This window comes from Lampris incognitus, chromosome 16 (assembly GCF_029633865.1).
Source record: "Lampris incognitus isolate fLamInc1 chromosome 16, fLamInc1.hap2, whole genome shotgun sequence".
NCBI lineage: Eukaryota > Metazoa > Chordata > Actinopteri > Lampriformes > Lampridae > Lampris > Lampris incognitus.
The window spans coordinates 17,821,661-17,849,119 of NC_079226.1; the positions used below are offsets into that span (position 1 = coordinate 17,821,661).

A 27,459-nucleotide genomic window follows, 5' to 3' on the forward strand; every position below is an offset into this window, starting at 1 on the left:
GAACTGAGAAAGATCTTTCCCCTGAGCAGTCTGACACTGGGATGCACAGGTACATTCTCAGACAAATGTCTACGTTGGGGAAAGAATTAGACAGGCTGAGATCTCTCATCTTCTTCAGCATCTTGCGGATACGTAGGCCTGGCGGAGATCTGCACCATACTGAGTGCACTCCTCTAGTTGTTAACTAAAGATGATTTGAGAATTGGACATTGTAGGACAGTATTTTCTACCAGAATGGCATCATGCATGGCAGCATACCTGCATAACAGCATAGCATTTGCCATATACATTGAGCCTCAAGGGATTTACTCTGCAATCCTTTTGTCTTTGCTTGGTTGTTGCATTTGCATTGGATATTGCAAGGTTTATTTGCATGCTGTCCAAAGGACAGGGAGAGCAATGCTAAATGCTGCAGTTAGCAGCAAGTGCTACACCTTATCACAGAGATAATGTGACACTGCACAGGTGGTTGTTTAAGCATCATTAACACACTATTTGACAAGCACTGACCAAATGAAGGGCAGATTATGTGCTGTTTATTGGAGTATGTGAGGCAGGGGGATGCAGCTGGGGTTTTTTATATATATTTTGGTGCAGTTCCAGCCATTTTGTGATAGCTAAGTAGAGAGAAACAGGAGACGGGGGGGGGGGGGGGGTCTGGTTGAGCCACATGGACACCTCTGCAGCCATGTGTTTAGATTCTATATTGGATAGGTGTACTCACACAATTTCAATTTTCAATTTGCATGAAAATGGCAAAACAACTGAGTAGTAAGAAAAATCCAGCTAGTCTTGCCGTGCTGAGAAGAACAGTTTATTGGAGTAAACCAAGATGTTTTCTACAATAAATTCTATGATACTCAGAAGTGCAAAAGTAGCTTTAAATTTTTCATTTCTCTTCAGATTCTGCATTTAAATCAAAATTAAAAGACAAAAAACAAAAACAATGATACAGGTGTTCATATGTATCACAGAATCGGGGTCTCTAATATACTGTATTCACATTTGAGAATATTGCACAGGTGAGGAGGATAGTCACAAAATGACTGACATCTTCTTCTTCTTTCAGCTTGTTCCCTTTTTTTCAGGGGTCACCACAGCGAATTGTACACATACACATTACAAATTACATTATAACATTACCTCTGTAGAAATGGTAAAGGTATTCAAAATCTATGCTTTCAGGATTCTGTCATTCAATTTTTACATCATTAGCCAAAGTTTCCTAAGCGGGTTTAAGTGTCCTTGTTAGTTAATTGACTTGTAGCATTGCTTTGCTTTGCTTCAGTATGTAATTGTTCTTAGAGGGGGAACAAAAAACAACTGACCCCTCAGAAAGGACAGTGTGATTTCAAAAATCAAACGAAACAGCTGTTACTTCGCACAGTCTTCTCTATCCAGAGCCCTGACTCGAGGCGACATAACAGAACGTTCACCTTTAGTCAGGTTGTCTGTTTTGATTTGTTTTTGTTTTGTTTTGTTTTTTTCTGTCAACTTCATTTGCAATTCATATCTGCTGGGTTGCGTACCCTCAGGACCAGTCTGGGTTTGAACTCTAGTATAGTCCACTGTTTGGACAGAGGCAGACAGGTAGGATAGTCTCCGGTTATGACCATGGTGTACATGAAGATGTAGCATCATACCGGAATGAGCAGTTGCTGCTGGGGGACACACAAAGATGAATAAGAAAAGATTTACTCTGGAGCCTCCAGAGGTCAAAGACTACCTGCTTAAAGGAGACAGGTTTACCAAATGGTCAGAGGTGAGTGAATGTTGCTGCGTGGTGTAAGCAAGTGCAGAGAAGTAATTGCTTCCCTTAACGAACTGAATCTGCTGTGCCTTAAAAATGATGAAATGAGACATGGTGCTGATATGTGCCCTTTGGCAACCCAACAATTGACTTATTGTCCTTCATCCGAGGAACAAATTGTAAATGTAATTTCTGTTAGGGCAAAATTTCACTATCATCCTTTAAAAATTAATTCTGATCATAGTAACAATTATCACTGTTACTAATAAAGACTTTGAACTAATATCTATTATTGTTATTATCAGTAATAATAATGCATTCATAATCTGTATGATAACTCCAATCGCTGATGTTCAAATATAGGATTACGTTGGGAAATGTACACTGATGATGTCTAAATTCTCCAGCAGGTCGTGACAACTACAAGTATAAAACAATTTGACATACTTTATACATGTGTTTTAAGAAAAGTAAACGTGCCCCTCTCTGACAAGGATTCAACAAAGACAGTTCCAGTCACCATGAAGATGGATCCTAAAGGCTATTACCTCTACTGGACCAATCAAAGCAAGGTAATGAACAACACTTCCCTACAAAATATACTGTACTACCCTGTTGCATGATTTTTGTGGTACCTGGGCTCCCATAAAGTGCTTTTAATGCTCTAAGATGCTGCAGACCACACTGTGGATCACTGATAGATTGTATAGCTGGTGGACATGGAAGGAGAGGTTCGATGATTCGGTGCCTCAAATCCATGGTGTGTAGTCAAGTCAATTTCATTTGTATAGCCCAATATCACAAATTTGCCTCAAGGGGCTTTACAGCAACACAGCATCCTGTCCTTAGACCCTCGCATCGGATAAGGAACAACTCCCTAAAAAAAAAAAAAAAAACTCTTTAATGGAGAAAAAATAGGAAGAAACCCCAGGGAGAGCAACAGAGGAGAGATCTCTCTCCCAAGATGAACAACATGCAATGGAGGTTGTGTTTACACAATTTACAGTACATTACATGACATTACAGTCATTTAGCCGACGCTTTTATCCAAAGCGACTTACAATAAGTCATTTAACGTAGGAAATCAGGAGAACTACTAGTCATCAGAGGTCATAAGTGCATCTAAATAAGCATCTAAGAGCAAAACCAGTGCTAAAGTAAAAATGCAAGAAAGAGATTTTTTTTTAAATGAGTGAATGCAGAATACAACATTGAAAGCGGATAACAGAATTATAATAGAATTATAAAATACATGAAGAATGTGATGAGGGGGATGCCAAGCAGTGTCCAAATGCCACCGAAACAGCCCAGGACCCGAGGCACGCGACCACCATCACCATGTTAAAAAAAAAATAGTCACACATCTCACTGAGGGTAGGATATAACATTAAAACAGGATAACAAAATTATATGGATTTATAAGATATAGAAAAAGAAAATGTGATGTGGGGGATGCTCAGGACGTCCAGGCGGTGGCCACTGTCACCATGGAGACCTGGGAGGAGGACAGACTGCACATGCACACAAGGGGGACTCATATCACACCATTCACTCACAGTAAAAGAGAAAGGAGAAGACATCATTCAGAGAGAGAGAAAAGACATATGAGAGAAGAGAACAGTTTGCAATAGTCAATAATCTATACTCTATAATCTCGTTGGCAGAACATTGCTTGGTAAATTCATTGAAACAGAAACTGACCTGCCATACAGGTTGTGAAGCACTCAACTTAAAGGCAACTAATAGTAGGTTAAGGCAAAAATACGAGTGTTAAGTTTAGATTTAAAGGACTCAACAGTCTGATTGTCTGATGGCAGCAGGCAGGTTATTCCACAAGAACGGGGCCCGATAGGAAAAGGCCCTGCCACCAGCTGTAGTGTGAACACATGTGAATAGACTCTGGCTAAGCTGTGGGTTAGCTGAGAGCTGCATTGTGTTTTGCCAGTCCCAGCAGCCTGTGGAGATTATCGATTGGTTCCGATGTGGGTTCACCAGCCTGCCACTCTGTGCAGCTGAACCCTCCTTGTGATGCATGCTGGATTGAGAAGGCCATCTATCTCTCTGTTTTATTCTCTTGTCTCATGCTCAGCACATTAGTCTGAGAGCTGGTAAAGCCCCCGTTAAATGTGTGCCTCTAGTGATGTGGTTCAATCATTGTTAGCATGCATCAGCTAGAGCAATGTGTTTTTCACTGCTCGCAGTTTTGAATTTGTCTACCAACAAAATTTCCCCATAGATTTTTTTTTCTTCCACCCTGCCTAGAAATGTCTTGTATCTAACGCCACATTTGGAAAATCTGGAATGATTTTTAATTTCTTGATTTTTTTTCAGGAGATAACATTCCTGGATGTTGCTACCATCAGAGACACCAGAACAGGAAAATATGCAAAGATTCCGAAAGTGAGTATTATTGTGTAATTCTTTCCCTTTCCCTGCTCTGTCATCAAAGTCAAATGGTTTATTCATTCCCTTCCTGATTGTGAAAGGTTCTGCATGCATGCAAAAAAGTCTGAACCTGACAATTTACGTACACAATCAGTGTGTGAGTGGTGTTTTCGCAATGCAAAATTATGGCAATGAATATATGCAGCCTCCCCAACACACACACACACACACACTTACAAGTACATAAACAAGCATTGTCACAAAGCACAAAGACAGGAGCTTCCCTGAAAACATAATTTGTGAAATTTTGTTGGGCCTCTAAAATATCAATTGCTTAATTGCTTTTGCCACAATTTTTCAATGTGCAATTCTAGATAGTTTTCTGTTGTAATAAATTATGTTGTACATGCATTTTTGAATCACAAACTTGAGTTTAATTGGGGTTATTATGAAGATCCAACTGTGCTATTCTTACTAGTAGCAACAAGGTAGCGTAACAACAAACTGATCATCAGAGAAGAACTGTAATAGTGTCTGGCCTTTGCATTTGAATGGTTTCTTATTTTCCAGAAAATTATTGTGCTGTATTATATTTGGCTGTTGTATCATAGGTGATGTTTGTTTGGATATCGGTCTGTGCAACGCAACATCCATGATGCTTGCATTATGGTTTTATTTCAAGTGACTCATATGAGACACGCTGTAAATAAAATGCAAAAAGTGAGCTCCCCAAAAGCTGCAGTACAATTCACACCTGGGTCACAGGCAAACACACCAGCCCACATGCACACACAGACAGACACAGTATCGCGAGCCACACTCTGTTATTATTTCTTGGCAAGCATACGTGTGTGTGCGTGCGTGTGTGTGTGTGTTTGCACAAAGTTTTGCACTTTGACTCTTTTCAACTACTCACTCCCATCAAGTGCTGGCCTTCATTGAGAGTTGGATTATGCACCCATCTCTGTCCAACACAGAGTTAAAATGTAAGGTGGGTTTTCTTGGGGTAAGCACAGAAAACAGCTTCATCACAGTGTTGTTTGAAACCAGCACATGCCCCCCCCCCCCCCCCGAGGACATCTGGGATTTCAGCTTTGGAGCTGACTTTAGCTCTAAGCTATTTGAGAGTAGAGATAAAAAAGGGGTCGATATTTTGCACTATGGTAGGCATGGACCGGAGGGATTTAGAACAATTCTTTGGTCTTGGGTTTCTGTGTGTATATGTGTGTGTATGTGTGTGTGTGTATACACACATAGTTTTGCATGGGCTGGTCAGCCAATTTGCTTGTGCAGAATACACTCTTGCTCCTAGGTGTCCAAACTGAGGGTGACAGAAACCTCAGATTTACCTCTTTTAAACACGCAAAGGGTAATGATTAAAGCTAATTGAAGCTAATTTTCCATGCAGCTGCCACCCCATTGTATAATTCTGAATTTTAACCGTAAACTTATGTGAGCTCTCATTACGTGTGCAGGTCACCACAGCATCCTTTCACAGTGTGACCCAGTTTCTTTTCTTTTGTCGTTCATAGCACCCAAAGGTCCGTAACGTGTTTAACCTGGACTTCCCAGACAACAACCATCTTGCTAAAACCTTGACCATTGTCTCAGGTCCAGATATGGTGAATCTGACCTATCACAACTTCTTTGCCTCCAAAGAGAAAGTGACACAGGTAATAGAGCACTTAGTGTATTGGTTTCTAACTTTTTACTATTCCCTTTTTCTTATGCCTGACCCCCTTTAACTCATCAAAGCCACAGATCATTACACAATATGCAATGAGCCTTTGGCATCCACCAGATATCCCCTGTCCCTTTAGTTGTTATTAGACTTTACAACTGCAATATCCAGATTTATTCAACTATAATGAAATCACAGTCAAAGGTTCAAAGTCAAAATTCATGACTTTTCCTGAGGCACCGATTGTCATTGCCCTCTAGTGGTCAATGTAAAGACAGGGTTTCTTGTAAGAGCTTTCATTGTGTGGTGGGAGTCATGTAATGAATACTGCTCAGATTGAGTATGAAATCCTTTTATATATTTATAATTCAACTCATTCTAGAACTGGGCATCTGACATTCTGGCAGTTGCCTTCAACCCCGCAAGAAACAATGCATGCAGACAAATCTTCCTGGATAAAATGTGAGTAAACAAGATCTCATTTATCAATGTGACTTTTGTTTTTCGATGCTGGATAAATTTGTGCAGTAAATGGCTCATCGGTGATAAAAATGATTCCTTTTGTTGAAATAAATATATGTAATATTACATGTAACACGACATCCTCCGTTTTGTTTGTGTGATATTGCCCAGATATGTCCTCATCTCTCTTCAGACCAACAAGGATGGCAGAATCCCCATTAAAAAGTTGGTCACTGATTTTTGAAGTTGTTATGTAGCACTGGAAATAGGTTTGTACATCTGTACATTTTCTCCTCAATGCTCCCCTTTGTTGTATTTCTCAGTATTTACAAGATGTTCCCTGCTGATAAGAAGAGGGTTGAAAGTGCTCTGGCATCCGCACTCTTGCCAAAAGCAAAGGTTTGTCCATCAATTTGCGTGTCATTTACCATAAACTATGCCTTAAGGGTTTTCACTTATTTTTCATCACTTCCTGCTTCCATGCGCGCACGAGACATGTTTGCCCTCAGGGCAGTCGGACACAAACGAATATTTGCCTCCCGTTCACTTCCATTCTATGTGAGCGAAGGGGTGAACATTCACTTCCGGTGGCAAAGCAAATTCGCATATTCGCTTCGCGTGGAGTTCAAGTTCAACTTTGGTGAACCTTGACCGGCGCACTAGACGACAGCCTATGTTGCCTATGTTTAGAAACACATATGGTCATTGTCAATGAATGCAAGGCCTGCATTTTTTTTTTTGCTAACCCACTTCAAAAAAGGTGAGAAGGCTCATACCTAATTGATGCTATTATTCCGTGCCTTCAACCACGTCTGCTGACACACACCTAGAAATTGCATACTAAAAATCATAGTAACACATCATAATAACCATCCTTCATGAAGCATTAATGAAGCACAATTTACAAATGATAGCTAAATAGCTCATAATTGCTTTATAAATCACTATTGCTTGAGGAGAAATACTTGAAAGAACATTTATGAACTATGATTACATAGTTAGATGTCGATTATGAATAATGGATTCTTTGATTATATGAGCACTGTAAATGTTGGTAAATTCACTCATGAATGTGTTTGGTATTCATTCAGCTTATTGGGGATTAAAAATCAAGAGAGAACAATTTATATTTTGTTGATGTATGGTTTCAAATTGCATGTTAAATATATTAGGGGTCCATATTTAAACCATATTTAAATGTGAACTAAGTATGCTCCATAAAGTTTAAACCACTTATTAACCACAAATACATTTTTAGATAACTACACTGTTATTTTACAAAGGCTGATGTTAACATGGGTATGAACTGAAGAGAAATGAGCTGAAATGCACCACAGGGTGCTCAGAGAAATGTGATGGAAATTTATTTATTAAAGAGATGCTTCAGTGAATAAAGAATTGCTATCCACTTTGACATTGCACTTGAAGACGTATTTCAGCCTTTAAAAACAGTGGGAAGCCGCTGCCAACAGGAAAGGCAAAGTAAAAAAAAATTGCACAAGGGCGACAGATTAGCTCTTTGTTGGTGTTCTTATAATAGTGTAAAATTGTATTTCATTTTATGCATAGGTCTATTTTGTTTATTGTAACCATGTCAATATCAGCAAACGCAGAGTAATGAGTCAGTTACTGAAGAGTTAATAGCCCCATTTCCACTATGGACTTATCCTAGTGGTTGAATTCTGCCTATTGGTTCCTGTTGTGTTTCCGTTGGCTTTCCTGGGGCTTCAGGTGGGCTTTACCGAGAACTTAAGCCCTTCTTTTTTGCAGGGCCACGGCAGTAAGCTCCGGGGCCTTAGGGTGGAAGTACGTCATATGCACAAACTACGTTCCCTACGTCCTGCGAATTTCACCGTTTGTGAATGCCGCCATTTTAAACATCGCATCGCTAGCTACAAGCTAACATTTGCTAGCTAGTTTGTTAACGTTTCTTGCAAGTTTTTATAAAACAAAAAATGGAAATTCCCAAATCTAGACAATACTGGACGACAGAGGAGACCAAAGTCGCAAATCTGATATTCAGAAGCAGCATCGTAAGAAATGATGACGTATACAAAGTCATTGTCAGGGAGCAGGAGATGCATATCGCCACCTACTGTGCTGGAGTGCGAAAAATGTGTGACGCAGTACGGCTAGGGAAGTGGGAAAACAACACGAACTGAAGACCTCGTGCTTAGGTTCCAGATCTAAGTTCCAGCGCTTAAATTCTATGGATTAAGTTCCGTAATGGAAAGCTGGCTTTTATGTGGCTTGTTAAGCTCAAGTAGTTAACACATTAGGTCCCTTAATATATGTGGCATGGTGTACATTTTATGAAAGGTAGATTGTGCTCACTTCCGCTCCTGGAACATGTGCGAATTCACGTTTGCTGCGGCCTCGCCCAGTACTAGTGTGGGAAGATGGTGGCACGAATTCACGTTTGCGGCGGCCTGGCCAAGTACCATCCATGCAGTGTCTTTGTCCACGTTTGCGGCTAAGTGTGTGTCTTCGTTTGATGGCTGGGGGAGCTGGCGCTGGATCGGCTGGGAGAGCTTGGTCTGCTGCGTGCTGTGGGCCTGCCCGGAGCTGTGCCCGAAGAGGTAACACCGAGGGCGGTCTGACAGGACGCGGAAGCGGGGCAGGCTAAGCTAACTGTTAGCCCATGCAGACCAGCAGTTCCGATAACATCAAGGGCGGTCTGGCGGTGGCCTTGCCTAGAGTTGACTATGTTTTCAGTGTCATGTGGAGTGCGGGGAGGTGTGTCGAAGGTGTCTGGCTGGGAGAGCTAACATAGGATATGCTGAAGGAACCTGGTCTGCTGCGTCCGGTGGGCCCAAGGACCACGGCTCTGCCCAGAGCTGCGCTAAAAAAGGAAACACCAAGGGCATTCTGACAGGACACAAATGCGGGGCAGGCTAAGCTAACTGCTAGCCCATGCAGACCGGCAGTTCAGACGGTCATCCTGGCTGGGGTTCGTTCTCCTGGATCGTGATATTTTTTTAATTTTTTAATTTTAGTTTAGATATATGTGTTAGTTTGGCTATATGTGTTCTTGTAGTTCTTGTAGTTTTTGGATATGTGTTTTTGTCCTTGTGTTGCACTGCTGTGGGCTGGGGGAAACGATATTTTATTTCATTTCATGTATGCAAGTACATGAAATGACAAAGTGTTCCTGATTTCTGATTAACTTTAGGTCCCCAAATAAGTTATATAGTAGATGCTGTAACGGGTATTCATGTGCATGTACTACTACTACCTACTACTACTTTCGGCTGCTCCCGTTAGGGGTCACCACAGTGGATCATCCGTTTCCATTCCATTTATTCGTGTGCATATACTAACACTTAGAAACATAATAGTTGTGATTTTTAAGTCGTGATTTAATATAGTCATAAGAACCTGGAGATGTCATTTTTAGTATTTAGATATATTGAAGTAGTAGTAGTAGAAGTACCTTACAAAGTAATTATAAGATGATCAAAGATAATTTACAAATGTTTTGTACGTGTTTTACATGGAGGATTCTTTTTTTTAAACTTTATCTTCCGATTTTCAAGTTTTTTGGAACAGGTATACAAGACACACGAACAACAAAATAAAACAATACAAAACATGTAGGAATCCCCCCCTCCCCCCAAGGCTCAAGAAGGGGGAAAAAGGGACTATGCAGGGACTACAATATGAAGTTGTACACTTATGTCTATATAAATATTGTCGTTACAATCAGGTAAAAAAGTACATTCAATAAAAGGGAAAACCTTCAATAAAGTCTATGAAAGGACTCCAGGTCAAAGCAAAGCTTTTGCCGGTTTTACATATTTTATATCGGCGCTTTTCTAAAGGTTGAAAGGACAGCACCTCCCTTAACCACTGCAAAAATGATAGAGCGTAGTTCGACTTCCAGTTCAAAAGAATAAGTCTGCGAACCAGCAATGAAGCAAATGCTAGAGCATTTGCCTGCAAAGTTGTGACCTTATAGTTAGAGGGTGGTATGTCAAAGATGTCTGTGTGAAAATCGGGGGTTATGGTCTGTTTACAGATTTGCGAAAATACATTAAATATATGTCCCCAGTAACTGTTGAGAGAGGGGCATGCCCAGAACATGTGTCCCACCAAGGCTGGACTATGGCTGCACCTCGGACACCCAGGGTCTGTGGTGGGAAAGATTCTGACAAGCTTGTCCCCCGAGTAGTGAAGACGGTGAAGCACCTTAAATTGAATTAAACCATGTCATATATACAATGAGGAAGTATGTACACAAGTTCAGCTGTCCTGCCATGCCTATTCAGAAAGCTTTACACCCAAATCTCTCTCCCATACAGTTTTTGTTTTGTCCCAGGATATCTGTTTTAATCCCTGTATCAGTGTGTAGATTATAGCGACACATTTTTCCCCAAAGGGCTCTAGCTCCATAATAACATCTAATTGGCTCTTAGGTGGCAGATAAGGAAATGAGGGAAAAACTTCCTTGGCAATACTATGGATTTGAAGGTACCTAAAAAAATGGGATCTGGGTATGTTATGGTCTCTGGTAAGGGTTTCAAATGAGGTAAATGTTCCATCTGCTCGCTCCTGCAGATTTCTCCTTTATAACATCAGGAGGCTTCGCCCATTCCTCACCGATGAGACGGCACAGGTGATAGTAATAGTAGGCTGCTGGCCTTCACTGTTCTCGAATGCCTGTTTTATCCAAACAATGCGTGCATTACACCGGCGTTGTCGTCCCTCCAGATTGTCTACCTTCTGGCATAGCATATGGACTTCAGATTTTAGCTGGCCAATGTTCTCCATATTCGTCGTCTTGTCTGAGTATGTATTCAGGCCATCCTCCACATCTTTGAGACAGTGCTCTTGTTTTGCCATGCCGTCCTTTATAGAGTCTATTTTTGCATTCAGATCCTCTGTGAATTAATCTATCCATGCTAAAATCTTGCTGTCACTGCTCGCGATGGCAGCCATCACCCCAGATTAAATCTTTAGAGTCCTTGTCTGGGGCCTTCACAGACCTGAGGCTTTAGCGGCCTGGTCACTGCTGGATTTTTTTTTGCCCATCGCGTCTTCTAAATGGTCGATGTACAAGTACAGAGTTGTGAGTCCTGTGTGCTAGTGGTTCAGTGTCGTGTGTGTTAAACCTAATTTATCTGTGTTTGGTCTAAAAAGTTATAATATTAATGAAAAGTTCTCCCTGATCAGGAGCCCAATTTAAAGACTTCCTCACATGTTACTGCTCACCAGCACCCCACATGGAGGATTCTTATGAAAAGTATTACCAAAATCACCATCCTTTTGAAAATGTTGTGGATATTGTTTGTTTAAATGGTAGCACGACACCATGAAGCCCGACGTGTTCACTGAGACCGCGTTCAAGACCTTCCTGATGAACTTCTGCCCACGGCCTGAACTCTACGAGATCTTCACTTCATAGTGAGTACCCTCCTGTTGTCTACTTCATTTCGAATGTGTTTGAGAAAACCTCTGTTAGGCACGGACTTTCGTGGCTTTGCATGCGCACACCTGCTTCAAATCATATTGACATATAATTAGACATAAGAAAACAAAATAAGACTAGAAGCTCAGTGCAACACCGGCGCTGTGCAAAACATCAGTTTATTGGTTGAGTTTTCAATGCAAGACCATCACCTTCATATAATTATCAAAATGTGCTCGATATTGTATTCATTTGTACCAGGGTAACTAAGAAATACTTAGATACATTTTTGATCCCCATTCACTTTCATGAAATTCAGTTTATTATTGAAATTATTTACTATTACTGTCAATGTACTGTTGCATCATGTGGCAAACCACCCTTTTGGCACTGAAGTTCTTCTGTTTTATTGACGAATTGCAACCAGATGGAACATTATCACTACCTACTGTTACATTAAAGAGTCCTTAATTTATATTCTTCCCATCAGGCCAGTATCCTTGAGAAAGGTGAAGATATATTTAAGTACATCATTCTCAGTGTTCCTTGTGAAAATTGAGTTTAGGTCCATGTGCATAATTCCTTCTTGTTCCAGTGTAGTTTGTAGTATGAATCTCTCTCTTGCGTATGTTGGGCAAATAAAAAATACAGTCTCTGGTTGGTGGCAGACATCACAGTTCCCAGTTTGATGTTTCCCGGTGAGTTGCAGTGAGGAATTCAGTCTTGTATGACCTAATCTTAACCTGCTAATGATGTTCTGTTCTCCCCTGCTCGTCCGCCAAGTCCTTTCTACTCATACTTCCTGTTGGATCTGGTACAGATGTCTTCCTTTTCGATTATTGTCCCATAATTCCTGACATTGCGCCTTGATTTTGTGTCTTATAAATGATTTTGTTTCTGCTTTCTGATTGGAACTGACAATTCTACATGACTTGCTTTCAATCCGTTTTTGGCCAGTTGGTCCACTGTTTCATTTTCCCTAATACCTACATGAGCTGGTATCCAAATAAACTGAGCATCTGTTCCCAATCTAACAATCCTGTATAATAGCTTTAATATTTCATAGAGAATATCTTGTCGACAGTTTGAAGATGTATTTTTTAAGCTATTTAAGGTTGCACTGGAGTCTGAGCAAATTAAAACTTGTCTTGGTTGAATTTCTTCTACCCACTGAAGAGCTAATGAGAGCCAACATTTCTACTGTATACACCACTAAGTGATCACTTGCTCGCTTTTTCACTCTGGCCTTTAACTCAGGAACATAAAATGCACAGCCGGTGTTTCCATTCTCTGGATTTATGGATCCATCAGTAAATTTATGTATATGTTATCCATATATTTCACATATATAACATTGTTCACATATGCCTGCACATTGATTGTATTTCTTTTTGAGTGTAAATGATCCACTATAGAGAAGTCTACTACTAGTTGAGGTAGTAACCATGGTGGAACAGCTGATATTAAAACAGTTTGACTAATGTTCCAGTCTTTGATTCTGAATTCCTTACATATATCTGAGATACCTACACAAAAACATTCTTTTTTAAGTTTGTTACTTTCCCAACTTATATCTAAAATCTGTTTTATAGGATGTGCATCTTTTTGTCCCTGGAGAGTTGCCTGGCCATTAACTGTCTCCCCCTTAAATAAAGAGGCATTTCTCCAACTTCTACCTGAAGTGCTGACACTGGTGTAGACTTGACTGCTCCACAACACAACCTTAATGCTTGAGCCTGGATTCTGTCTAGCCTTTTTAAAGAAGTACATGCCGCTGAACCAAACACAATAAAACCATAATCTAGGACTGATCTAATTAAAGCTGTATAAATGCTCCTTAAAGCAACTGTATCAGCCCCCCACATAGTGCCTGCCAAGCATCTCATAACATTCAAAACTTTTTTACATTTATCTTCTATTTTATCAATGTGATTTTTCCATGTGACCCTCTTATCCACCCATATTCCAAGGAATTTATATGCTTTCATTTTCGTTAATCCTTGGCCATAGAGTTTTAAAGTAACATCTTCTCCTACCCCTTGTAAAAAATAGTTTTTGATTTTTCTACTAACAACTTAAGCCCCAATGTCAGAGACCAGTTTTAACTTGTGTAATTACCTCCTGAACTTTATATTCCTACCCCTTTTCCAAAGTGCTCCATCATCTGCAAAAAGTGACTTGCCAAATCTGGACCTACCTGCTTATATACAGTGCATCCGGAAAGTATTCACACCCCTTCACTTTCCCCACGTTTTGTTATGTTACAGCCTTATTCCAAAATGGATTAAATTCCTTTTTTTCTCATCAATCTACACACAATACCCCATAATGACAAAGTGAAAAAGGTTTTGTGGACATTTTTGCAAATTTATTAAAAATAAAAAACTGAAATATTGCATGTACATAAGTATTCACACCCTTTGCTATGACACTCAAAATTAAGCTCAGGTTCATCCTGTTTCCACTGATTATCCTTGAGATTTTTCTACATCTTGATTGGAGTCCACCCGTAGTAAATTCAATTGATTGAACATGATTTGGAAAGGCACCCACCTGTCTATATAAGGTCCCACTGTAGACAGTGCATGTCAGAGCAGAAACCAAGCCATGAAGTCAAAGGAATTGTCTGTGGACCTGGATTAAAAAAATCAGTTAAAAAAATCTGTACAGCTTTGAAGGTCCTGAAGAGCACAGTGGTCTCCATCATTTGTAAACGGAAAAAGTTTGGATCCACCAGGACTCTTCCTAGAGCTGGCCGCCCAGCCAAACTGAGCAATCGGGGGAGAAGGACCTTGGTCAGGGAGGTGACCAAGAACCCGATGGTCACTCTGACAGAGATCCAGCGTTCCTCTGTGGAGATGGGAGAATCTTCCAGAAGGGCAACCATCTTTGCAGCACTCCACCAATCAGGCCTTTATGGTAGAGTGGCCAGATGGAAGCCTCTGCTCAATAAAAGGCACATGACAGCCCGCTTGGAGTTTGCCAGAAAGCACCTAAAGGACTCTCAGACCATGAGAAACAAGATTCTCTGGTCTGATGAAACCAAGATTGAACTCTTTGGCCTGAATGCCAACGTCACGTCTGGAGGAAACCAGGCACCTCTCATCACCTTGCTAATACCATCCCTACAGTGAAGCATGGTGGTGGCAGCATCATGCTGTGGGGATGTTTTTCAGCGGCAGGAACTGGGAGACTAGTCAGGATTGAGGGAAAGATGAATGGAGCAAAGTACAGAGAGATCCTTGATGAAAACCTGCTCCAGAGCGCTCAGGACCTCAGACTGGGGCGAAGGTTTACCTTTCAACACAACAACAACCCTAAGCACACAGCCAAGACAACGAAGGAGTGGCTTTCGGACAAGTCTGTGAGTGTCCTTGAGTGGCCCAGCCAGAGCCCAGACTTGAACCCCATTGAACATCTCTGGAAAGACCTGAAAATAGCTGTGCAGCGACGCTCCCCATCTAACCTTACAGAGCTCAAGAGGATCTGCAGAGAAGAATGGGAGAAATACCCCAAATATAGATGTGCCAAGCTTGTAGCTTCATACCCAAGAAGACTTGAGGCTGTAATTGCTGCCAAGGGTGCCTCAACCAAGTACTGAGTAAAGGGTGTGAATACTTATGTACATGCAACATTTCAGTTTTTTATTTTTAGTAAATTTGCAAATATCTCTACAAAACGTTTTTCGCTTTGTCATGATGGGGTATTGTGTGTAGATTGATGAGAAAAAAAGGAATTTAATCCTTTTTGGAATAAGGCTGTAACATAACAAAATGTGGGGAAAGTGAAGGGGTGTGAAAACTTTCCGGATGCACTGTATATATCATTTATCATAATGGAGAACAGAAGAGGACTAATCACACTACCCTGAGGGGTTCCATTCTCAACTACATATCCTCTGAAAATGAGTTTCTGACACGAACTTGGATAGCACTGTTAAATAAAAAGTCCCTAATCTAATTATATATAATTTGCCTCCAACACCCATGATATCCCATTTTATTAAGTGTCCTTCCTTCCACATCATGTCATAAGCCTTTTCCACATCAAAGAAAACAGCTACAACACACTATTTACTTGAGTTTTCTTTATGTCAGACTCCAGGCATAACAATGGATCTAAAGTACTATGTGCTCTTCTAAACCCACTCTGACATGAAGTGATAATTCATTATTTTCTATGTAATACATCAACCTTTCTGTAACCATTCTTTCCATAATTTGCATATGTGTGATGTAAAAGCTATAGGCCTGTAACTAACTGGAGTGGTAGGGTCTTTCCCAGGTTTTTTGACAGGAACAGTGACAGCCTCTTTCCACTATTGGAAGCCTGCCTTCCTCACAGATCTTATTGTACAGCTCCAACAGCCTCCCTAATGCAAAATCACTTAATTTAGACAACATTATATAACATACATTATCTTTTCCAGGGGCAGTCATTTTACAATTATTTAGCGCCCTTCTCAACTCATGATTCAGATATCTTACCGATATCTGAATCAGAAATATTAGTAAATGATTCCCAATGTGCCATACCAAAATTCCATCTCATGATACTAGCTGAACCATATTACTCATATCAAGCTTGATTACAATCGGATAAGGATTACTGCCAATGATGTTATTTGTCAATACTTCCCAATTACTAGCAGCAGCTAGTTCACTAGAAACCAAAGTTAGATCTATAGCAGACACTCTTCCATTTCTAAAATTGAGCCTAGTACCGTGCCCATTATTTAAACAAACTAATCCTTTTGATTCCATTAGCTCCTCAACTACCTGCCCATTATAATCTGTTGTCTCCCCTCCCCATAACTTATTATGAGCATTAAAATCACCACACCATATTACCTTATTTCCTTGTTAAAGCCTTTCTAATTCTTCTATCGTAAGTCTCTTAGAGGGATTATATGGATTTATAACAACAAATTTCCTTTTATCCACCCAAAACTCTGCAATCAATGCTTCTAGATCAAAATTGTGATTGATTAATAACCTACCATAAGAGAGTCCTTTGATAAAGATTGCACATCCCCCTCCCTGACCACCATCTCTGTCTTGTCTTATTGAATTGTACTCCCTAATATTTAAGTCCAAGTGTGGTTTCAGCTATGTCTCTTGGGTGCAAATAACATCTGGTTTCTCACTTGACTGTTGTATATATGATTTAAATTCCTGGCCATTCGCAATAAGGCTCCTAGCATTCCATTGTAGAATAAGGAGAACCATTATGCTAATCGCCAAGTTGTGAGAAGCCATCATTGGAAGCTAGCATATCATGTAACATTTCTATAGTTAAATCCTTTACACCCAAATATTCATCTGCTGCTTCCACTGTAGTCTTCAGCCTTGACCTCTTTTTTGTCTGTTGTAAAGTAACATTTACAACCTTTCCAATAAAGGCCACAAATTGTACTTATCCACAATCAATGTATCATCTTTTTCTGCACACTTATGTGAACATGTCATAGGACTCGCCTTCTGCACCTGTGGTAGTTTGGGAAAATCTCTTGTAGAGATTATGTTTGTGGTTAGCTGTGAATTTACTGCCATGTTTTACGATATGTGCTTTGCTGCTTCAGCATATGACACTTTGTTTTGCACTTTGTATATCTGGATTTCCTTTGTTCTTATTTGTACCTCACACCCTTGAAATGCTGCACTATGCTCTCCACCACAATTGCAGAATTTTAGCTTGGCATCAGCTGCACCTCCACCATATTCATGTTCTCCAGCACATCTAACACATCTTGATTTGGCTTTACACTGATCTGCTACATGTCCTATTCTCTGACACTTAAAGCATCTCAATGGCTTGGGAACATATTCTCTGACAGGGAAACTCATGCACCCAATCATTACCCTCTGTGACATATTTCCCTCAAACTGAAGGAGTACTGACAAACTGTTGACCAGTTTACCCTGATATCTAGTTGGAAGATGCTTCACTACCGACACTTTCCCCTCTTTAATTTCTTTCCTGACTTCTTCCAGACTGATATCTAAGGGAAGACCGCTTATCACTCCACATATCTTCTCATTTGTCCCGAGAACATGGCTTTTAATTTGGACTCCATCCAGCGTCTTCATTTTCGATATGTTGTTGCGTTGAATGGCATTAACAACACTTAACAACAATCTTCCTTTGTTCAAAAACCTTGCCTGCTTAATAGGCCCAGTCTCATGTTGAATAGCTTTGTGAGTTTCACTGGATGTAACTTGCCACTGGAATGAGCTCCAAACTCAATAATCACTTTCCACTCTTCACGCTCATCTCCCGCCTTCACTTTTTTCAGACCATTTTGTGTTTCCGACTCACTGTCACTGGACATTGAATTCTTCTTTCTAGTTTTTTTCCACCTTACTTCAGTCCATTCTCTTTGATCTTCTTCCGATTCACTAGGCATTGGTTAACCATTTTCAAAGTTTGCCGCTCCGGGACTCAAACACGCCATTCTCCAACCACCTGCTCCTCCCAATCCTCGCTGCTCAAATTGGGTGTTCTTGGTACTGAAGTTGGAGGACATAACTATGATAAAGATACAGGTTTCACTTAAGTTATGGAATATCCTTGAAAGCTAAACTAATGCTTCACTTCATAGTAATGAATCCCAGAACAACCAATCTGAGGATACATTATCAGGGATGAATAGAGCAATTATTATTGTATTGACTTCTTTTCTGCAGCAAAGACACCAGGTAGGAGGTATTGATTGCTGACATTATGTAAACAGTTCATGTGACTGTCAGGCACCACTTTCAGCTCCAAAAAACCCTATATGACCAAGGACATCTTTTCCAAGTTCCTCAATGAGAAGCAGAGGGACTCCAGACTCAATGAAGAGCTATTCCCACGTCTTCGGCCAGACCAGGTCAAAGCGCTGATTGACAAATATGAACCTTTGTCCTCCAATTCTAACAAAGGTGAGTGACACATGTAGCTATTCTGTTGCCTACCAACACGGTGATCACCGGTTCAAATTCCTGTGTTACCTCAGGCTTGGTCAGGTGTCCCTACAGACACAGTTGGCCATGCCTGCGGGTGGGAAGCCGGATGTAGGTATGTGTCCTGGTCGCTGCACTAGTGCCTCCTCTGGTCGGTCGGGGTGCCTGCTCGGGGGGGGGGGGATTGCGGGGAATAGCATGATCCTCCCACGTGCTACGTCCCCCTGGCGAAACTCCTCACTGTCAGGTGAAAAGAAGCGGCTGGCGACTCCGCATGTATCAGAGGAGGCATGTGATAGTTTGCAGCCCTTCCCGGATTGGTAGAGGGGGTGGAGCAGTGACCGGCATGGCTCAGAAGAGTGGGTTAATTGGCCAAGTACAATTAGGGAGAAAAAAAGGAGAAAAACAAAAAAGACATTCATCATTCTGCATAGTATTTGCGTTGTATAAACACTAAGGCTTTGACAACGTGTATTGCTCATGTGCAGGTCAGATTTCTCCGGAGGGGCTTCTGTTCTTTCTGATGGGACCAGAAACTTCAGTGGTCATAGAGGACAGACTGGCGAAGTGTCAAGACATGACTCAACCGATACCTCACTACCTCATCAAGTCCTCCCACAACACATATCTGACAGGTCAGGGGGGAGGGAGGCAGATATGCCAAGTTAAACTATGCACTGCATGATTAATGCATTCCTCAAAGTCCTGAGACCCTGAGTATTTAGTGGACATAAACTTTTGCTTTGTCATCTAAGGTAAAAAAAAAAAGACACCGTTGCAAAATGGCGGTCAGTGATCTGAAGCTGTACCCTGAATTTTTGCATTAATCAATTCAAATATGGATTGGGACTTCTCATATGGGATCCACATAAGTTGTAGTGCAGCAGACCAACAAACCAACACATCACGGGGAGGTTTTTTTGCAGTTTGCTTGGGATAAAACCATGTGTCATATCAGAGTATGTAAATGTGATAATGTAAGTTTTTGAGGAGTGGTTTGTTTGATGTATTTGCAAATATGACATGTGCATGTGCAAAGGTAATTGTTTATTTCTGGGTATTTTCCCTCGACTTCCGTCGCTGTGTCTGTTCCCCTCCAGCTGGTCAGTTCTCAGGTGTGTCGTCTCCTGAGATGTACCGCCAATGTCTGTTGGCTGGCTGCAGATGTCTGGAGCTGGACTGCTGGAAGGGCAAACCCCCAGATGAAGAGCCCATCATCACCCATGGCTTCACCATGACAACTGAAATCCTCTTTAAGGTGTCTATGCAGAGTTTTAACCACTGATAGTTAGCTCTCAGACATTTGCTACACTAAACATATTGAACCAACATTTTTTTTTTACATTCTGTATTTACCCTGGACATTTCCATCAGCGATCCGGTCCTTGTATAACCAAAGAGCTGTGTCCACATTCTTGGCACAAAGTTAAACATGTTTTCAGTGGGTGCCAGACCCGCCAAGGTTGTCCCTTGTCTCTGATTCTGTTTATGATATTCATGGACAGGATCTCAAGGCACTGCCAAGGTGAAGAGTGTGTCCGTTTTGGGAGCTTCAAAATTGCATCTCTGCTCTTTGCAGATGATGTGGTTTTGTTGGCTTCATCAGAACGCGACCTCCAGCACGCACTGGGGCGGTTGGCAGCGGAGTGTGAAATGGCAGGGATGAGAGTCAGCACCTCCAAGTCTGAGGCCATGGTTCTCTACTGGAAAATGGTGGATTGCTCCCTCCGGGTTGGGGATAAGTTGTTGCATCAAGTGAAGGAGTTCAAGTATCTCGGGGTCTTGTTCACGAGTGAGGGTAGAATGGAGTGGGAGATTGACAGGCAGATTGGTGTAGCATCAGCAGTAATGTGGACGTTGTACTGGACTGTTGTGGTGAAGAGGGAGCTGAGCCAAAAGGCAAAGCTCTCAATTTACCAGTCAATCGTCATTCCAACCCTCACCTATGGTCATGAGCTTTGGGTAGTGACCAAAAGGGTGAGATCATGGATACAAGTGGCTGAAATGAGTTTCTGCCATAAGGTGTCTGGGCTAAGCCTTAGAGATACGGTGGAGGAGCTCGGACATCCGGAGGGAGCTCGGAGTAGAGCCACTGCTCCTTCGCGTTGAAAGGAGCCAGTTGAGGTGGTTCAGGCATCTGATTAGGATGCCTCCTGGGTGCCTTCCTTTGAAGGTTTTCCGGGCACGGCCAACTGGGAGGAGACTCCAGGGTAACCCCAGAACTCGCTGGAGGGACTACATGTCCAATCTGGCCTGGGAATGCCTTGGGATCCCCCAGGAGGAGCTGGAGGGCATTGCTGGGGAGAGTGACATCTGGAGTGCCCTACTTAGCTTGCTGCCACTGCGACCCTACCCCGGAGAAATGGCTGAAGATGAATGAATGAATGAATTTCCATCAGTTTTAATTCCACTTTGATATGTTGCTGTGTTCATTCAAGCATTGCTTATGAAAGGGGTGTGACTAGCTGTATGTGCATGTATGCACAGTGTGTGTTTGTGTACACGTCCGAGCTTTGCTTATACACCTATGGCCTTGGTAATTACCTTGCAGATTAGTAAACAACTGACATGCCACCCTCATAGTATATGATGGCGCCCTCCAATTATTATCGATGATATCATCTACACAGGAAATCTACACAGAAAGTCTTCGCACTGAGCCGTAACATGCTGTACTTCACTTCAGTAATTCAGAAGGGCTTGGAGCGCTGTCATTTACACACACACACACACACACACACATCTTTCTCATTCCCCACTCAACACTTCCATTTAAGGGCTGCCAGTGCTCCAGTCTCCCTGGCACAGAGACAAAACACCTCAGTCCAGTTTCCTGTCAACCTCTAAATTTGATCGGTCTGGAGTGGACTGCAAGTCCTCTGCATAATACTGTTTGTCATTTTGTCTCTTAATGTTCAGGGATAATCATCATGGTTATCGCTATCTCTGTTGGTGTGTGTGTCTGACTGTCTGTCTATGATGTGACTTTGAATGCATCTTTACTCCTGTACATTATTGTGTGTTGTTTGTTTGCAACTTTTATGTATGTCTTGACCTTGATTTCCTAGTGAAGGCTCCATTTGAAAAATAGATATTTAGAGTAATGTCAATGGGACAATCTGGTTAAGTAAACGTTAAAAAAAGCACACGCACGTCTCTTGGTGGGTTATATGTAACAGGATGTGATTGAAGCCATCGCTGAGAGTGCCTTCAAGACCTCCCAGTACCCCGTTGTCCTCTCCTTTGAGAACCACGTGGACTCGTAAGACCGAGTTTTTCCCTCTAATTACTGATATGTTTTTTTCCCCTGTGAACTCTGCTCAGTGTAATGTCATAACCGCAAATGTAATAGATAATGGTCTCATGGCATTACTGCAAATCAAATATTGTATCGAATATTGCAACGCGGCAAAAAGGAATGATCAAGGTTTTTGCACAGTAAGTGACAGATAACAGTAACAGGCGTTGTTGTTTTGTGTTCCAGGGTAAAGCAGCAGGAGAAGATGGCCAACTATTGCAAAACCATATTTGGCGAAGCCCTGCTAGCAGAACCACTGGAGAAGTACCCTGTAAGTGGAACAGCTGCGGTACAACTTGCAGTCATAACGGTCCTTATGTAAGGCTTTTCTAGAGGCAACATATTTGGAATCACTTTCAATTTTTTATGTATCACGTGAAACATGAGCGCAAAATTCAGTTTCTGAGATATCAGACTGTATGCCACTCTGGCTGTTCTTTACACTATTGTCACATTTGCTTACTGCTACTATTAAAGAAGATTCACTTGACCCATATTTTCACATATGTCATCCCTGCTAGTGTTGAATCTTGTATGTCCCTGTATCTGTCTTGCATTGAATTACTTACTCATGTTGCCCACCTCTGAGTTATGTATTTGTATGTCTTTGCTTGTGTGTGTGTGTGTGTGTGTGTGTGTGTGTGTGTGTGTGTGTGTGCACATGAATTTGTTTTGCGTGTGTGTGTGTGTGTGCGTGCGTGCGTGCGTGCGTGCGTGCGTGCGTGCGTGCGTGTGTGTGTCTGAATCCATGAGAGAGAGAAAGGATGTCTGTGTACACAAACGTGTGTATACAGCAAATCTGTACTTCACAGTCCTTCAAAAGTCCTTTCTTTCCTTGTTACTGTTTGCCTCACTGTTTGTTTTGAGCTCTCGTTTGCCTCTAATGCTTACGCAGCTGAAACCGGGGCAGCAGATTCCCAGCCCATCTGAACTCATGGGTAAGATCCTTATCAAGAACAAGAAGGGCGGCCATGAGAAGCCCAGCCTGACAAATAAAGTAACCGCACCAACCAGTGGACAGACCACAGCTCCACCTGCCACAACTCAAGAAGCTAACACCACCACCCAGGAGACCCAAGGTGGGTAAAAGGGCCGACAGATCATGATGCAAGTGTCACGGAGCATATCTCAGACTTCTAAGTCTATCTATGAATTATGATGATACTATTCTGCATTATTTAAAATGATAAGTTGTTTACATGGTTAACCAGAGGGGGACGCAGCTGCGGAGGACAATGAGGAGCAAGAGGAGATGGAGGAACAGGATGAGGAGAAGATGAAAACCTCAGATGAGGTAACGCTAATCTGCTACTACTGTCACAACCACTATCACAACAACTACTACTACTACTACTGACTGGTCTGCTAGCTCAATCCCTGCTGGGATATACTGTCAGTACCTGGGCCCTTTGTTATTTCAACTAAGCAGGAACAGAGAATCAATAAATGACTATGTATACCAATCTTCTAGAACCAAATTGAAAAAGGTGTTTGACAATAAAGACAAATGATGATACAGAAACATGATTCCAGGAGGAAAGAGGCCAAAACAGAGAATTTTTGTGAGAAAACGCGTCAAATAAAAATACATTTGTGTAATTAGGTCTTGATAGGGGATTTCAAAGACAACACTAATTGGACCAGTATTGGATCAGCACTGTGGGGGCAAACAGAAGGTGGCCTTACGGTGAAGGAAGTTTTAAAGTGAGATTCAGGGATTACAAATAAAATGCAGGAATCCAAGGGTCAAAGGTCAGAAATAGGGATTTGGGCTGCTGAGATTTCAACTGATCTGCACAATCTTAGGTTGCTCTGTGAAAGTCAGTTAAACAATGAATTGATACCAGTGCTGATGCAGAGACAAGTTATACTTTTACTTTGTCCAATCAAAAGAAAAAAAAATCATTCAGTTAATACCCGGTTCAATCCCCATAGGGCACAGCTGGACAGGAGGTAACAGCTTACGAGGAGATGTCTGCGTTGGTCAACTACATCCAGCCCAACAAATTCATCTCTTTTGACAACGCCAGAAGTACGTCTGAGCTTCTTAATGTCACACAAAACCCCTACCCAAACCTTTGCTGTAACTCTGTATGTGTAAGGGAAAATGTGATCTATAAATGATCCTACATGCATAGTGATAAAAAAAATGGTAATGCAAAAAAATAAATACATTTTTACTTCAATTAATCCCTGATATTCTCCAAATATTAAAAAAATATGTCTCTGGGGCACCCAGGTAGCGTATCGGTCTATTCCGTTGCCTACCAACACGGGGATCACTGGTTCGAATCCCCGTGTTACCTCCGGCTTGGTTGGGCGTCCCTACAGACAGAATAGGCCGTGTCTGTGGGTGGGAAGCCGGATGTGGGTATGTGTCCTGGTCGCTGCACTAGCGTCTCCTCTGCTTGGTCAGGGCACCTGTTTAGGGGGGTGGAGGAATAGCTCGATCCCCCCACGTGCTAACTCCCCTTGGCGAAACTCCTCACTGTCAGGTGAAAAGAAGCAGCTGGTGAATCCACATGTATCAGAGAGGACATGTGGTAGTCTGCACCCCTCCCTGGATCGGCAGAGGGGGTGGAGCAGCAACTGGGATGGCTCGGAAGAGTGGGGTGATTGGCCGGATACAATTGGGGAGAAAAAGGGGAGGAAATCCATTGAAAACTTAAATGTCTCTATCATTAGCAATGCCAACATTTGGTGGGAAAAGGTTTATTAAAATAGCTGATCACTTATATTTTATTCCAAATAGAGTTTTATTTACATTTTAGCTATCACTGAATAAGAGGGAACCTCGTTTTTTCCCCCAAATGGCACATATCTAATTGTACAATGAAACTTATTTACCTTTGGGCAATAAATGGTATTAGATGGAAACTCAAAGCACAAATCTGTTACGCTAATGAAACTTATCTGATTCCAGTAACTCTTTCTGATATCCACTCTTTCATTCACAGCGAAGAATAGGAGTTATGTTGTCTCATCCTTCGTGGAAACTAAAGGAGAGGCCATGATCTCCAGGAGTGCTGTGGACTTTGTGGAGTATCCTGTTGCACTTTAATGCCCTTATCATTTAGATGGACGAAAACCAGCAGTTATTTTACGCTTTATCAAGTAATGCACACAGTGCTCTCTTATAAGAGTAGCGTTACTCTGAATAATGAGAGAGATGAGGTAATTTTTCCAGTTTTTAATCAGAGGAAAATTACAGAGATGTTAAAACAACCACTTATAGGCACCAGGTGTGCTGGCAGATTAATCACTGACATCAGGCGAGCCATTAGTGAAGTCAATCACAACTCAGTGGGGAGACAGGCCATCCGGGTTTCCTCTTCCCATTAAATAGATTATAAATGGGGCCACAATGGGGTTGCTTTATCTGGCCAGCTATTTGGTTAGTCACAAATACAGACATGTAAATTCAGGGAATCCTAAACCGGCTCTTACAGATACAACAAACGGCAGATGAGTAGGATTTACCCGAAAGGAACAAGAATGGACTCTTCCAACTACAACCCACAGCCATTTTGGAACGTAGGCTGCCAGATGGTGGCACTCAACTACCAGACTATGGGTACCACAGCATACACATGCACACTGATAACTAGTTAAACAATCATTATAGATGAGACAGAGAGGCCATTTATGTTCCCTATTTGATTTGCATTATTTTTAGAGAATCTCACATACATTCTTAGCACTGAAACCTGACTATACTTTTACACTTGAATGTGTTTTTCCCCACACCAGGTCAGTGTTGTTCCTTTTCAGTATGCACTGGGCTGGTATTCTTTGCAAGCATTCTGACTGTGCCTCCATGCACTGCGGGTATGGATGGGGCTGTCTATTTTCAGATTTCCCCATGCAGCTGAACATGGCCCTGTTTGAATTCAATGGGAAGACTGGCTACCTCCTCAAGCATGACGTTCTACGTCGCAGTGACAAGAAATTCAATCCTTTTTGTGATAGGATTGACACTATTGTGGCCAATACACTGAGCATAAAGGCAGGTTCTTTGTACTAAAAGCTCAGACACTCGTTTCTCTGTATGCCACTACTCTCTGTTTCGTTGCTTAGTTTGTCCTTATGATACTGAGAGACAGGGGTCTTCTGCAGCAAATACATGGTAAAAATAATGTATTGCTTCAGTTTGTCTAATATATATATTTCATAATTGGGGGGGGTCATAATTGATTGCATTACATTTTTGGGGGAACCTTTTGATCAATGAGCAACAAGTATATCGGTGAGAGCTATTTTCTTTCTACTCATTTTAAAAGTAAAATATCCATGGGAAGTGTGCATGTTTGTGTTTGTGCATGCTTACATGCATTTGTTTATAACATTGCTTGCTTTTTTGAGGCTGCCTGTTTGCATCCTTATGATTTGTTCTGAGGATATACTGTAGAGAGAGAGTTTCCCGTTGTGTCTAACAAGGTTTCCTGGCATCTTGATGCATGATCAATAATCCAGGTAAGAAAATCAAAGAAGGTTGAATCAGTTCATCTTGATATAATGTTTATTGTCAATTAAACGTTGCATCCAGATGAACTGATTCAACCTTCTTTGATGAAGGTTTCCTGGTGTTTGTGAGACTCTGCCTTAATGCAGACTCTTTTGAATAACATTGATTTTTATGCATGCCTGTATAACCCCACCTGTAGCCTACATATGTCCATGTTGTTGTCCAGTATGTAGGTCACTGACTCATGCTCACCTCTCTCATCAGATCTATTCAGGCCAGTTCTTGACCGACAAAAACGTGAGAACAGGTGTTGAGGTGGAGGTAATCGGGTTGCCAGGAGACCCCAAGAAGAAATACCGCACCAAGTGGTCCACTACACCAAATGCCATTAATCCAGTGTGGAACGAGGAACCCTTTGTTTTTGAGAAGGTCTCTGTGTGTCTCTGTTTCTATGTGTGTTTCTCAGTGTTTTTGCTTTTGTTTGTATTTGTGTTTCTGTACAATTGTGTGTCTGATGGAGAGAGTGAGCACATGTATCTGATCGATATTTTTTGGATGAGGAATGAATCTGCACATTATCAGGAATAAAAATAAAAAGGGAACATGTTCACACAAGGTTGTGATGCATAAAATAATTTAAAGCTACAATCCAGGGGATTTGCATGCAAACAAATGTCCCATTCATAATTCCTACAGCTGGGTTCAAACAACTAATCTACAAATATTGAACTCATGAATGTATTTCATAGTTGCTCAATTTGATGGTTACAGTTGCATAAGACTTTCCCAGGAAAAATTCTGTAGTACATAGTGTTTTATGCCTTAAGCGTAACAGCCAAATGCAGAAGAAGAAGCCATGAAGTGTTGAGTGTGTAAGGAAGGGAACGTTGTGGCTAGTGATAGGTGATATGGCATGACGGGCTCATAATAGATCTCAGCTAATGCATACTCCAACATCAAGGTTGATCCATGTTTTTTTCTTTTTTTTGGTTCAGCAGTAGAGAAGGAGCTGACCTTGATTTATTTCTGGAACTGAATGCTCAAACACCACTGTATGTACTACTGGT

General features: G+C 41.5%; 1 protein-coding gene across 1 annotated transcript in view; it reads left to right on the plus strand.

Annotated features, from left to right (window-relative positions):
• The first annotated feature begins 1,678 nt into the window (after positions 1 to 1,678).
• Positions 1,679 to 27,459, plus strand: part of plcb2 (phospholipase C, beta 2) — a 36,239-nt gene continuing 10,458 nt past the window's right edge. Inside the window, 20 exon segments of the mRNA XM_056295925.1 lie at positions 1,679 to 1,762; positions 2,245 to 2,322; positions 4,082 to 4,150; positions 5,668 to 5,808; positions 6,199 to 6,278; positions 6,450 to 6,503; positions 6,602 to 6,677; positions 11,581 to 11,681; positions 18,448 to 18,608; positions 19,118 to 19,264; positions 19,730 to 19,887; positions 21,809 to 21,891; positions 22,114 to 22,198; positions 22,823 to 23,038; positions 23,141 to 23,221; positions 23,863 to 23,959; positions 24,885 to 24,969; positions 25,377 to 25,501; positions 25,782 to 25,933; positions 26,657 to 26,821. Of these exon segments, the coding sequence (XP_056151900.1) occupies positions 1,679 to 1,762; positions 2,245 to 2,322; positions 4,082 to 4,150; positions 5,668 to 5,808; positions 6,199 to 6,278; positions 6,450 to 6,503; positions 6,602 to 6,677; positions 11,581 to 11,681; positions 18,448 to 18,608; positions 19,118 to 19,264; positions 19,730 to 19,887; positions 21,809 to 21,891; positions 22,114 to 22,198; positions 22,823 to 23,038; positions 23,141 to 23,221; positions 23,863 to 23,959; positions 24,885 to 24,969; positions 25,377 to 25,501; positions 25,782 to 25,933; positions 26,657 to 26,821 (2,238 nt within the window).